The sequence below is a fragment of the Pelophylax lessonae genome (genome assembly GCF_965119305.1).
Source record: "Pelophylax lessonae genome assembly, chromosome: 7".
NCBI classification, from domain to species: Eukaryota; Metazoa; Chordata; class Amphibia; order Anura; family Ranidae; genus Pelophylax; species Pelophylax lessonae.
This window is the reverse complement of record NC_138774.1, coordinates 273,197,991-273,212,079: the sequence shown is the minus strand read 5'-3', so window position 1 is coordinate 273,212,079 and position 14,089 is coordinate 273,197,991. Positions and strand designations below refer to the sequence as shown.

General features: G+C 43.2%; 1 protein-coding gene across 2 annotated transcripts in view; it reads right to left on the bottom strand.

The window, feature by feature from the left end:
* The window catches only part of NUP188 (nucleoporin 188), a 152,020-nt gene that overhangs the window by 49,378 nt on the left and 88,553 nt on the right, over positions 1 to 14,089 (bottom strand). The window contains exons 20-29 of one of the 2 annotated variants that reach the window (XM_082263034.1): positions 12,457 to 12,568; positions 12,242 to 12,362; positions 9,572 to 9,638; positions 9,288 to 9,413; positions 8,788 to 8,921; positions 8,582 to 8,688; positions 6,317 to 6,523; positions 2,425 to 2,594; positions 2,278 to 2,347; positions 2,132 to 2,199 (exon numbers count right to left, since the gene is read on the bottom strand). In XM_082263034.1, the coding sequence (XP_082119160.1) occupies positions 2,132 to 2,199; positions 2,278 to 2,347; positions 2,425 to 2,594; positions 6,317 to 6,523; positions 8,582 to 8,688; positions 8,788 to 8,921; positions 9,288 to 9,413; positions 9,572 to 9,638; positions 12,242 to 12,362; positions 12,457 to 12,568 (1,182 nt within the window). The remainder of the gene's footprint in view (positions 1 to 2,131; positions 2,200 to 2,277; positions 2,348 to 2,424; positions 2,595 to 6,316; positions 6,524 to 8,581; positions 8,689 to 8,787; positions 8,922 to 9,287; positions 9,414 to 9,571; positions 9,639 to 12,241; positions 12,363 to 12,456; positions 12,569 to 14,089) is intronic. The other variant, XM_082263035.1, reaches the window with a different exon arrangement.

Sequence of the window (14,089 nt, the reverse complement as noted above, 5' to 3'; positions counted from 1 at the left end):
GAGACCCAAAACAGGGGCAGCGGGCATGGTGCAGGAGCTGCAGGCATGGTACAGGAGATGTAGGGCTGTGGGAATGGTACAGGAGATCGTACGGGCATGGCACAGGAGATGGTTCAGGCATGGCACAGGAGATGGTACAGGCATGGCACAGGAGATGGTACAGGCATGGCACAGGAGATGGTACAGGCATGGCACAGGAGATGGTACAGGCATGGCACAGGAAATGCAGTGCTGCAGACATGGTACAGGAGAATCTCCTGTACCATGCCCGCAGCACTGCCTCTCCTGAGGAGAAGCAGGGGCTGCGAAGGAGTCGCACTTACCTTTCTGCCTTACATTTAAAAATGGCGCCAACACGTCACTGCGCATGCGCTGTCTGCCTGGGAATAGCCAAACGTGTACGGGCTTTCCCGAGTGGCAGCGGCACATGCGCACTGATCGGGGAAAAGCTAAGACCGTGACTCGAGTAGAAGCCGAGGGGGGCTTTTTCAGCATGAAAAAACATGCTGAAAAACTCGGCCTATAATTGAGTATATACATCCCAAGTCCAGCCTCACAGATCACAGCATTAATAAAGAAGGAAACCCCTTCATACAAGGGCTGTTCTGAAAGCTAGCTGTGCTGCTGCTGGGCAGGATTGAATGAATCAAAATTAGAATTTAATCCTGCCTAGTTAAATATGATCACCTCAGATCCCGCCCTCCCAGAGCCCTGTCCTCTGTGAAGTGATTAATTTACATTTGAAGGAAATACCTTCATAATAATCTCCCATTGCCCTTCCCCTGTAGTCTTGCAGTAAGCCATTATTATTTGCCATGCTGCAAGACAGGAATGACGCAAGAGGAGGTATGACACATTTACACCTTTCAACACCCACATGAAGGCCCAGAAACACCAACAGTAACCCTAGGACCCACCCACTTCCACTCCCAGAACTGGTACAAGTGACCCCCATAGCCGACCCTGAAACTACAGAGGCTCAAAAGATCATGGGACATGAAGTATGAGTACTGGAAAAGGAAGGGCACAGTCCGAGAACTTTTTAATTCAGCCAGGAGGAGAAGTGACATCACAGACACAGAAACTTGCTGTATCCAGCTAAAGGAGGTAAGTTATACTGACAGCGGGGTTGTAATTAATTTACATGCACAATGCATCTGTTGTTTTATGGAGAAAAAGCTGGAGTTCTTCTTTAATTGGGAAACACTGCATATGTAATTTAGGAGGCTGGGCACTACGTGAAGCACAAAATTGTAAAGGTTTTTTCAGTGGACTTAAAAAAAGAGTAGAGAATTCAAAAAGATAAGGAGAATCTTACATGCTTAAAGGAGAAGTATGGCCAAAGCTTTTGTTGGACATACTTCTACTGGGGATTACAGGAGTGCATTCCTGTGTCCCATTATTCAGCTGACAGTGGGAAAATGCCTGCTGTTAGCTGACATCACAGAGACCTTACAGCTTGAGGTCTATTCTTCATTAGGAAAAACGCACACAAACGCTTAAACGAGGCTATTTAGGAAAGAAAACCTTCCACTAGTGTGAAGATCTGATGTGAGACTGCTGGTGGAGGATTCCGTCACCGATACACACAAATGACTATAACAGCATTACTCCTAATTCCTGTTCTATCACAGCATAGGTAACCCTTTACACAGTCCTCGGCTCTCCTGAAGAATGTAAATACATTGGCAGGCTCTTCAAAAGGTTTAAAGTGAGTTCAGATGTTTTTTCTTAGATTTGGGTAGAGCAGAGAAGGGGTATAAATACTCTCAAGTATCCACTGTTGCCTGATTGATGGTGAAGAACCCCCCCCCCATTTTCTGTACAGGAGGGAAAAAAAAAAAAAAAAAAAAACACTGAAAACAATAAGAAACCTCCACAAATTTAAAGGAAATTCCACATTGACAATCATCCTTGGGAGATCTCCACCTCATTTACTTTCCTGGAGAAAACTATCACTTGGACAGGAAGCAAAGATAATCTCCACAGAAGGGAAGTCCTGGCTCTGCACTTGGAATTTTGAATTAAGTGAAAGTTCTACAAAAAAGGTAAATTCCTAAGTGCGCATTTCTAAGTTATAACATCACATGTAAAACAGTATGTGGATGTAGGTAGCATCACACACAAATACCTGACTACGTAGTAAATCTCCAGGCACAGGATTCTCATGATGAAAGCACAGGTTTCTAAGACACTCAGCTGTAAAGGAATGAAAAGTCATTAGACATGGACCAAGATCATTCCTAAATAGAGAAAGGACAGACTGAATAAACTTACGTCTGAGGAATCTGAAGGGGAAACAAGTGTTCCAAAGAGCGGGCCTGTCAAGTTCTCCCAAAAATGTGGCCTACGGAGATAGGAAATTCGTTCAGTAACATATGGCTCAAGAACTCTCAATTTGGTGGACATATCTATAGTACTCACTTTGTTCTTAGTACAGACATGGCACTATCACGGCGATCTTGCCATAAGGCATGCAGGAAAGCAATGGCTGAACGGTGTAGCTGAGGGGTGCACCAAAACCGGTCTGATTTCTTCAAGTCAATTAGATCCAGAACAACCTGCAGACAACTCCACTGTCCCAAGCTGTATTCCTGAGTGGGGAGTAAAAATTAGAAAGTTAAAAGCCTTGTAGTGGGAGAGGGTCAGGGTCAGGCAGGCTTTTTTTTTAGTAGAGAAAATTTCCCTCACTTACCATGTGGTCACAGGGCCAGGAAGTAAGGCATTTTTCCCCAGTGAAGCTACAATCATATAAACATGACAGAGGTTCTACCCTTTCCATGCTATGTGTCTTAATTGTAAGAGATGGTCCACTTTGAGGAAAGTAGAAGTGCCTATGTCAACCAATCAGATGTTTGCTGTCCTTTACCAACAGTGCAATGCTAGCTGATAAGGAAACACCTCCATTTTGCTCCTACATTTGGAAAGGGAAACCTTGGGTTATGTGATACAATTCGAAGACAACCAGAAAAACCATGTGTACAATCAGATCTTTCAGCCATGGACATTTGCGCATGGTAATTTGAGGGCATATATAATTTAACCGCCTCACTTAGGAGTATGGCGGCAGAGCGGCTCTCCTGTGCTAGAATACCAATTCTAGCTACACTGATCTGGTAACATTGTGACTGGTGTGGTGGTGATCAGACACACTGTGACTGGCTGCACTGTTACGGCTCTTTCACACGTGAGGTTGGGCGGTGCTAAAACCTTGTGGTTGAGCTGCAGTTTTACTGACCCTCAACTGTTAGCCGCTGCAGTGGCTGGGGATGTACACAGGCCACGGCTGCAAGGTTTTGCTCTTCAGATGTGGCAGGAATTATACTCCCTGTACACCTGCCGATTGCAACCTATTTAATTTAAGTCAATGGGGGTGCTTGTGCAAGGTCCAAGGGGGTTAAAGTAGGCAGTGAAAAGGTGATACCCTGCCCCCTCACTGCCTGTAAAATGCTCTCTGAAGAGCAATCTAAACATGGATCTTTCTGAAGTGAGCATTGCACATGAGAGCGAGTTCTTATGGTAACATTCATGCAGCCATTGCTTACTAGTGTGATTGGTCATGGGGCCCATCAGCTCAATGGGGGGCCCAGGCAGCTTTAGAGTCCAGTTCTACCAATTAAGAAAATAGGGCTTACTAAACTACACCCGCCCTCCTACTTGATTAGGGGGGTGTATAATTACATTTTACTGGGCCCCATCAGGTCAACAGAGGGGCCCAGGAGGTGAGAGCACAGGAGGGACTTCTTCTCTCAGGGCGCAGGTACATCATTTTGCACTGCCCAATTGTAGTTCCAGCTGGCTGCCTCCGTTCCCGCAGCCAGGTGCCGAGACTGATGAGAGGCCACTGACGGCGAGCAGCAAATCTAATCCCTGTGGAGGAAGGTAGTGTGGCTGCACTGTGAGTGACAATATGATCGGGTATAGTACACAGAATCCTCACTGTGCTTATGATAATCAGAATATTACACAGCACAGCAGGGGCTGTATGGCTCTGTCACAGTGTCACATGGCTGTTGGGTGCTGACTTTGTTATGGCTCTATTGTGTTACAACAGAGAGATGCTACTTTACACTTGTGATTATGGGGGCAATAAAAATGTGCAGCTGAGTGTTTTTTACCGCCCCCAGCCATTTCCCTTTAACCTACACCCCAGTGACCCTATGTGGGGAGGCAAAAAGCTGGGCTTTAATCCCCACACGCCACACATATGCGTAGTTACGCGGGCAATGCATTTTGCTTTGAGACGGGGTAAGGGGAGGGGCCAGGGTTAGGTTGTACAGGGCCCCATGATTTCTAACAGCAGCCCGTGACCAATCACAATAGTAAACAATTGCTGTTTGAATGACAGCCTTTGTTTACTACTGCTGACTGTGATCGCTGTAATTGGTCATAGCGATCACATGGTACAGAGTCAATGACAGCGGCCCTGTACCCTGATCTGTGATCTACTGTGCCTGGGGGATACCGCAATCACAGACCGTGACACTAGGAGCGTGAGCGGGTTCTCCCAGAATGTATATGTGCAGTGGTCAGGCAGAAATCGGGTAAAGGTGGCATGTACCTCGTTGCACTTAACATAGTAAGCCACCACAATTTTGAAAGTGACTGAATTTCTGGAGTTCAGATTTAAAGTTAAAAAAACTCCAGTGAGTGATCTAATAGAGTAAGGGATTGGGCATGTTAAAGCGATTGGATATATGCCCCTGTATTTGTGTGAATGCCAATGCTTCTGGGCATCTCACAAATACGCAGTCTGAACTGTAAGTACAATCATCAACAGCATGTGTTAGAAATGCCAGTAATCTCTGCAATGTAGCAGCCTGTTACCTACCAATGTAGGAGCCTGAAAATACAAATTTAAGCCAAATAATACCCACAAGGGAAGCGATTAAAATTACAAAAACCAGTAGACCGCATTCATTGTAGAAATAGGTTTGGACACCCCCTAAAACATAACATCTTTGGAAAAGAAAGAATCCTAAAGTGCTTTGTTTTCCGTCAGATGAAGATTTATTCCATGGCATAGGCCACACAGTCTGCCAATGCAGTGCACAACTGACATCAGCAGTCTTAAAAAGGGCAGACTATTCAGTCTCGGTATGAGGAATGACGAGACTGGGATGTCTTGCGGACATCATTACTTCCATTTATAAAGACCATGTGACCTACGCCAAGAAATTGCTCCAGTAAATGCAACCTAAGCACTATACAACTCATTCCCATTGCGATCTTGGAAATGTACCAAGTCCATTAAATTTACCTTAAAGCGGAACTTAAAGTATAATTTAGTTTTGGATAGAGTGAAGAGGGATTAGAACACTTGCCAGTTTTTATTGCTGTCTGTGTCCCCATTAGGGAGATTTCCCCTCTCTATCTGTCCTGTTACCATTATCACTGAAGTGAAGGTAAAAGAAAATCACAAGTTTTGGGTTGTCCCCAGAAAAGTAATAGAGGGGAAAATTTTTCAATAGGGACACTAGTTTTGGTAACCTGGGGGTCCCCAAGGAATTCCTTTAATTTGCAGAGATTTCCCCTAAATTCCTGTTTGGCTACAGGACAGGAGGTAAAGGGAAATCTCCACAATGGGACACAGATGGTGAAAAAAAAAAATCGGATAGGGGTTATAACCGACTATTCAAAATGAAAAAAAAAAAGTTATGCGTATAGTTCTACCTTAATTTAAAAGTAAAAGTTCTTCTTATCCTCCTTTCCTCTCCTCTACCATTATTGGAACATGTCCCAAGAGACTGCGGGACCATTCTGAGACTGCAGCACATCTCGTGCATGCACAGTGGGGAGCTGGCTGTGAAAAAGCAGAAAATCCCAACCAGCGTCCCACAATCAAGATGATGTCACCGGGGACCCAGAGACTAGTGAAGAACTGGCCCAGGTGAAGACAGTGCTGGATCCCTGGGCTGGTAAAGTGTCAGTTTACTAAAATTTAGCGGCCACAGTATTTGCTTACTAATTAAAATAAAAAAATTACTATAGTTCCTCTTTAACCTAAACTACATAACCCATTGCGTTTCTGGGTGGAAAAACAACTTCTCTCTTTTTAAACTAAAATAGTCCTGAACCAGTGGAAATACTTGGTCAAAATTTTCCCAGGCTGACATTTAGGGTTGCTTAAAACAAAACAGGAAAAACAGCATTTGTACAATGCCAGTATGAAAATTCAAACCACTCAGCAGGGATCCCTTGAGTTCAAATGCCAAAATGCATGTCTGACTGGACTCCTTACCTGTAATGCTCAAACACATTAGGGAAGCCTAATGTGACCATGCTTTATGACAAGAAGGCCAAATGAATCACTCACTTTTGTTCCATCACTCTTGTTCTTCACATCAAGGTTTAGGAAGAGTTCTATAAGGCCTGGCTGGGTCTCCACAGCCACAGTAAGAAATTCCAGAGTCATAACCTTTATCTGCATGTCCTCAATGCTGCACTCCAAGCGGTTCAAAAAAGCATCACGGATAGCAGCTGCATCACTTCCCAGGCAGGCATACACGGACATCGGGGCCACCTGTGTGACAATTCATAGGAATTAAGACATTTTATAACTGGTGTGCAATACGTGTATAAAACTAGATGTGTTTAGTCAGACTTAAAACTCCAAATATGTCAGCAAGCAAGTGGGCATCTGCCATATTTCACAAACTGCAAAAAACAAACCTGTTTTCTGACTTATGCAATTGGCTATTTAAAGTGGTAGTATACCGCTTTTTGTGAATTTTAACTACAGGTAAGCCTATAATAAGGCTTACCTGAAGGTACAATTAATATCTCCTAAACCTGCACGGTTTAGGAGATATTAGCCCTGCATGCAGCCGCTGACGCGCACGGCGCATGCGCTCTGAAGGTCCGGGAGACCTTCAGAGTTCCTTGCCGGGAAGTGCTGGAAAATGAATACCGCGCGCATGCGCGGGAGTGACGTCATCGCGGCTCTGGCCACTCACAGCGCCGGAGCCGCCGAACCCGGAAGAGACGCCAAGGGATCATGTCAGCTCCCACAGCAGTGTCCGGGGGTCCATGTCAGGGCTTCGTTCCAAGGTAAGTATTTCATAATGAGCTAGTATGCAATGCATACTGGCTCATTATGCCTTTGTCTTGCAGGGTTTTTTTTTTTTTTTTTTTTTTTTAAGTATACTACCGCTTTAAAGCCCAACTTTGGGCAAAAACTGGATTTTTGACTTACCGTAAAATCCTTTTCTCTGAAGGTCATTGACAGAAGCAGCTCCATATTCTTCTTAACCATTAGGCAGGCAGCATAACCCCCATGGTTAAGAAGAATATGAAGCTGCGTCTGTCAATGAACGATAGAGAAAACTGAATCTTTGACTCCTTTTGAATCCTTTTCTCCTTTTCTCTGAAGTTCATAGACAGTCACAGCTCCATATTCTTCTTAACCATCGGGTTATGCTGCCTGCCTAATGGTTAAGAATAATATGGAGCTGCGTCAATGAACGATAGAAACATTTATTTTTTTCTTCCTTTTTTTTTTTTTTTTTTAATGGTTCCTTCAGCAGCAGCCTGAAATAAAAAGGCAGCACAGGCTAAAATATTCTAATCTACAGTATTCTTTTCACCACAAGGTGTCTGTGGTCTCAATGACACACTGAGCATTATTAATTCTGAAAGACTGAGGACATATTGTGAATGCTTGGGTGTCATGAGCTTGCCCACTACATGCGCAGCTTTTAGCATAATTAACCAACAGAAGAAGAAATAGACCAAGCAAGTCATGTGTCTAGACTGAATCAATCTGAAAAAATGTAATTAAAATTACCTGCAGAGGGGCCTCCCAGGGAAAAGGGTGCTACTTGGCGCACTAAGCCTGGAGTTGGGCTTTTAAATAGGAGATCTGCAAAGGGCAGCCTTGAAATTTGTCTCTTCCTTTAAAAAGTCCTTTTTGAGTATACCAGAATATGCACTGAAATTGGGTACTGAATTCTTTAGACCAGAGATCTTTAAACTACGGCCCTCCAGCTGTTGCGGAACTACACGTCCCATAAAGGCATTGTAAAACTCTGACATTCACAGACATGACTAAGCATGAAGGGAATTGTAGCTCCTGAACAACTGGGAGGGCCATAGTTTGGAGACCCATGCTTTAGACCAGGGGTCTTCAAACTATGGCCCTCCAGTTGTTCAGGAACTACAATTCCCATCATGCCTAGTCATGTCTGTGAACGTCAAAGTTTTACAATGCCTCATGGGACGTGTAGTTCTGCAACAGCTGGAGGGCCAGAGTTTGAGGATCCCTGCTTTAGACTATAGGTCAGTGGTGGCGAACCTTGGCACCCCATGATGCTCAACTACCCTGCAGAGTGCATAGGCATCATGGGAAATGTAGTTCCAAAACATCTGGGGTGCCAAGGTTCACCAACACTGCTATAGCAGAACTAAAGCATAACCGCAAAGAAAGTGACAGCTGTTAGTTAATATGTTCAATTATTCCCACAGGATTAAACTATAAAATCAATTAAATATATATATAAAAACTAAGCATACACTCAAATAAAAAAATTCTATCAATCCAAGCCAATTATAACACAAAAATACTAATAAAACAGTCTCTTACCGTAGCCAGACGTTTCAAAAGCTGGATAGCCAGCCGTGGTAGAGACGGATCATATTTATGGTAGATGTATTTGGCCAGGACAGCAATAAGATTGTTCCCGTGAGCTCCTGGCGGGGGGAATGACAACATGAAGATATGATTGAGAAAGGCACAACGATACCACAAACACGTCATGAATAATTGTATATCCTACCAAGCCCACATACCATGTTGAGTGAGCGCCTGTTCCAGAGGGGACACACTGCTAGAGGACGGCTTCAGTCTAATGACATTGTTCGTGATGGAAAAGGCCAGTTTAACAGTCTGCATTAACATCTGGCCTTGTCCTTCCGTTCCACTGCTAAAATGGAAAATTTATGCAGAAAATAAAATTAAGTAAAGCATCAAGAGTTATGACATCGTTGTTACAATAAATAAAGGCTTTATCCAACACTGACATTTCAGTTTTAGTGGATCCTGGTGGGTGGAATGAAATGATGGGTTCTTTTCCCTCTCAAATAAGTCATAAAGCTTTCCTGCAGTATATGGTTTTCTCCCCCTTCCACACACAACTGATGTATAAAAGATCATTTGGAACACAAATTATATTAGTATTTGAAAACTCTACTTCCAACATCATTTTGGGATAGAATGGCGTTGGCATATTTTGACAAGGGTCGTCATTTATAAAGCTTTGGACATCTTAGCCAATCACAGTGATGCTTACCTGCCAGACTGAGATGCCATGACCAGGTTGATTGTATCAACTCCAATTCCCATAATATTAATAATGGCTTGTCCTGCCTCAGTGTTAGTTAGTGTGTAGATGCACAGGGTCTGCAGGCTGGGGCTGCTGTGGACAATATTTATACTGTATTATTATTCAGTACACGGATATAATCAGTCTGCATTATCATAACACATACAATGTAAAGATATAATCAGGCTGCATTCCCATAACACATACAATGCAAAAAAGGAAAGAGTTGGGCAATAAGCCAAGTGCATCACCTGCTGCGTTGATCTGTGTCGGGGGAAATGTTAAGGATGGCATGAATCAGATTCAGCATCAGATAACCTGAAACAGACAGAAGTCTTAGAAAGAAAAAAAAACAGTTCCCTGACTGCCATGCTGATCTATTAGTTTTAATATTTTTTGCGACATCAACTTAGAACAAGTATGCTAATCAGATGCTCGAACGTCACTCTGACTTTCAAACCTGCATGTTTCATCCGGGTCAGTGACTTAAACTACTGAAATCAACAAAAAACGTCTAGTGCAAATGAGTGATATTTGGGATAATTGTTGCACTTGACAAAAAATTAATAAATACAATATACATAAAAAGAGAGGATAGCAGCTGCCACAATGCTGTCAATCCACAACACATCAAATGATACAAAGAAAGGAGGTACAGCGCTAAAGAATAGTTAATTAAAAACCAAAGTTCATAATGAAGGAACCATGTAAGGTAGGTAGAAGTAGAATCTGTGGAACAGCCTTCACCAGCACCCAATCACACAGCCGCTTACTCATTTTTATGAAAAGTGAGTGGTGGGAAGAAGAAATTGGATGGTATCATTAATCCAGAGGACCGAGTTTGTTTCTCAGCATATGTCCCTTCTTTTTCTTCTGACCCCAAGGACAAAGACAACTCATTCTCAGTTGATCCATTCAAAGTGGAATATTGAATATCTCTCCGGGATCTTCACTGAGCCTTTTGTGACAGAGGATTATATTCATCATGCCTATATAGATCTCTGTAATGGGGGTCTATACCCTCTGGTAAGCGGCTGTGTGATTGGGTGCTGGTGAAGGCTTTTCCACAGATTTTCAAATCGACTTCCACCTACCTTACATGGTTCTTTCATTATAGACTTTGGTTTTCAAATACCTATTCTATAGCGCTGAACCCCCTTTCTTTGTAGCATATGAGTGATAGCCTGGTATAGTTGTAGGAGATAAACGCCATGTCACTGGAATGTTAGGTTAGGCCTTGCCGCCCTCTAGGACTGGGGATATCCTGAAACCACTACAAAAGAAACAAAAAAGAGGGTGCACTAGCCTCGTGCGTTATCCCACCAAATGTTATTATATTTTAAACCCAACATAAATTATACTCACAAACATGTGAATTAAAATCTCCCATTGAGTGACTCATCTTTAGCACTTTGGTCCTTTACTCAGCACACTCCAAAAGGACAGGGGGATCTCACCGGGGTCCTAAACTGCTAAGGGCGTTTAGAAGGCAATCTCTTGCCTCTTCATTTGATGAAGGGGTTGCCTTCCATAGACGTTGGGCGGTTAGAACTCCGGTGAGGTCCCCTTGTGCTTTGGAATGTGCCAAGTCAAAGTCCACAGGGCTACAGATGAGTAGCACATTAAGCGATTTAAATTCACATGTTTGTGAGTTTAATCCATTTTGGTTTTGAACTAGTACTCAAGGAGCAGATCAGCAATAGTAGCACCTGTATTTCCTTAACTACTTAAAAACCAGACGCCGCAGATACACTGCGGCAGGCTGGTTCTCCTGTGCAAACCACCGTACCTGAACGGCGGCTCGCAGGAGCCAGGTCTCAGGCGTGTGCACCCGCTCTCTAGCCCTGCAGCTAAGCAACAGGTCCGGCAGCTGCGGCGGCAGCCAGAACCCGGCGATTGCTGCAGGGACTGACAGAAGGTGGTGTGATGTTGTAAACACGGCACACCACTCATCTGTCACTGATTTAAACAAGGCTCCTATGTTCCTGGTATTTCGGAAAACACAGGAGCCCCGTTTCCCTCCACCAAGTCTGGCCCCCACACAGTTAGAATCACCGCCTAGGTACCTTTTTAAGCCTTTGATCGCCCCTGGTGTTAACCCCTTCCCTGCCAGTGTCATTATTACAATAACAGTGCATATTTTTAGCACTGATTACTGTAGTAAGGTCACCCCCAAAAGTTTCAAAAATGTCAGTTAGGTGTCCAATCCGTCCGCCACAATGTTGCAGTCCCGCTAAAAATCGCAGATCGCCGCCATTACTAGTAAAGAACAAAAGAAAAGAAAAAATTAGATAAAAATTCCCCCTAGTTTGTAGACGTAATAACTTTTGCGCAAACCAATCAAAATACACTTGTTGGGATTTGTTTTTTTAACCAACAATATGTGGCAATATACAAATTGGCCAAAAATTATGAAAAAAAATGATTTTTACATTTTTTTTTATTAGGAATGTTATAAAGCAGAAGGTGAAATACTGCTTTTTTGTTTTTAAAAATTGTCTTTTTTTTTTTTTTATAGCGCATAATCAAAAAAACGCAGAGGTGATAAAATACCACCAAAAAAAAAACCCTGTTTGTGTGGGGAAAAAAAGGACGTCAATTTTATTTGGGTACAGTGTCGCACAACCGCGCAGTTGTCAAAGTAATGCAGTGCCAAATCGCAAAAAATGACCTGGTCATTAAGGGGGCAAATGCTTCCGGTCCAGAAGTGGTTAATAAGGGTTTTCTTGAAGGATCATTGTCAGAAAGAGGGGTACAGCAGCTTCTTATACCAGTGTCCATTCTCCTAACAGGCAGGGATTATAGCCAATAGGTCTCGTGAATCCCCAGTGAATAACAGAAATTTGAATTGTTGGTATTAGCATCAATATTGTTCATTTTCTATAATTAGTCTTACTTAGAATTACAAAAACGAGTCATACCAAGATTTTCTCTGACTCCATTAGAGTTATAACGCCATCTATGGTAATTAGGAAGCATCTCACGCAACACAAACATAATGCAAGGCACTAGGCCTTGGCTTTGGGTACTGCCCAGCTGACCCTGGAAAGATAGAGAAAAGCATTATCATATATAAAGCCTGGGAACCCGGCACAAAAGCAAAACCTGTTGTGAGACTTTAAAGAGAGATTCATACCTTCACTAAGGTGGTGATGAGGCGAAGGAATGAAATAGTGACATTGTATTCACCCAGTGTCTGCTCAATTCCAAGTAGAGTCCCAAAGCCACCAGCACTCATACCTTCAGTGCTATCCACAAGGGTGGGAGGAAGCAAAAGACATGTTTTTGAGCAAGATCATGCGTATCATTTTTATGAATTAAGAATGAGGGGAAAAAAGGAAAAATAGGCTGACAGAACAGAACCTGACAATTTATAAAGCAGAAAGTTGGAGTTCATCTGGACTTTTCCCATATGGCTAAAGAGGTTTCACAGTTTTTCCAAGTTGAATATGACTATACCTATACCACAACATGGATAAATCAGAACCTTCTATATATATATATATATATATATATATATATCCCATAGACATAGTGGCAATCATTTTGGACGGTATATCTGAAAACAGAGGTGGGGTACGTTTCCGATACTCATTGGAGCTGAAGAAGCAGGTTAAATAAGCTGCACGTCTTCAACAGAGCAAGTGGGGAAGGTCTTCTGTACTTCAGTGTTCAGTTCATTGGGGACATAATCTTACCTCTGTTCTGGCTGTTGCCCATTTTGTTGACGTTTCCCATTTTGTAATTGCTAGCTACTCCTGAGCCCTCATTTCCCGTGCAACGTGTTAAAACACACAGAAAGAGGGGCGTACCTATCTGCATTTTTCCATCTACCTAGGGGAAGGGCTTATCCAGCAAAAGGCATGCTGGGTCCCATAAATACATTTGGAGAAAAGCCTCATTTCTGATCTTAACACACTCCTGCAAAAAGAATTCTCATTAAAGGAGGAGTATAGCTTTTTGGCTGTACTTCATTGGATCACAGGAGTGCAGTTCGTTCTGCACTCCTGTGACCAGTTTTCAGTAGTCAGCTAAAGTCCACTGTCGGCTCACGTCACAGACGGCTCAGTCCAGGCTCAAAAAAAAAAAAAAAATCCCAACCATATGGTCAGGATCGACACCTGGCTCAGCCTTTCAGCAATACGCTAGGAACCTGAGCCAGCTGCTCCTCCCCCCCTCCACAGACCAGCACTCCAGTGAGCGCTGGAGGGACAGGGGAGAGAGCCGTTGACTGACAGTCCTGGCTCCTTGCTCAGAGCGGAGGGGAGAACTGAGCGATCAGCTGTGTGTAATCGCTCAGTTCTCACTGGAGAGCTGCCGGGGAACAGATGCAGCATCAAAACAATGCAGCATCCACCTAGGTAAATATGAATGTTTATTTTTTTACAAAAAGCCATACTTCTCTTTTAAACATCAGGCCCTTTATTATAAGGTGGAAGTCACTTTATTAGTAGTGAATGTAGGCCATAGGGCTGGATCTTCCAATGGGAGATTATGCTTTATCATATAAAAAATGTAACGTTAAACATGTTGCACGTAATAACCATTTAGATGTAGAAGGGTCAGAGATGTGGTTTTTGTTCTACACCAGCCATATGCAAACTGTGGCCCTCCAGCTGTTGCAAAACTACAAGTCCCATCATGCCTATGCCTCTGGATGTCATGCTTGTAGCTGTCAGAGTCTTGCTCTGCCTCATGGGACTTGTAGTTCTTCAACATCTGGAGGGCCACAGTTTGCATATCCCTTTTCTACACCCTTTATTTTGGCC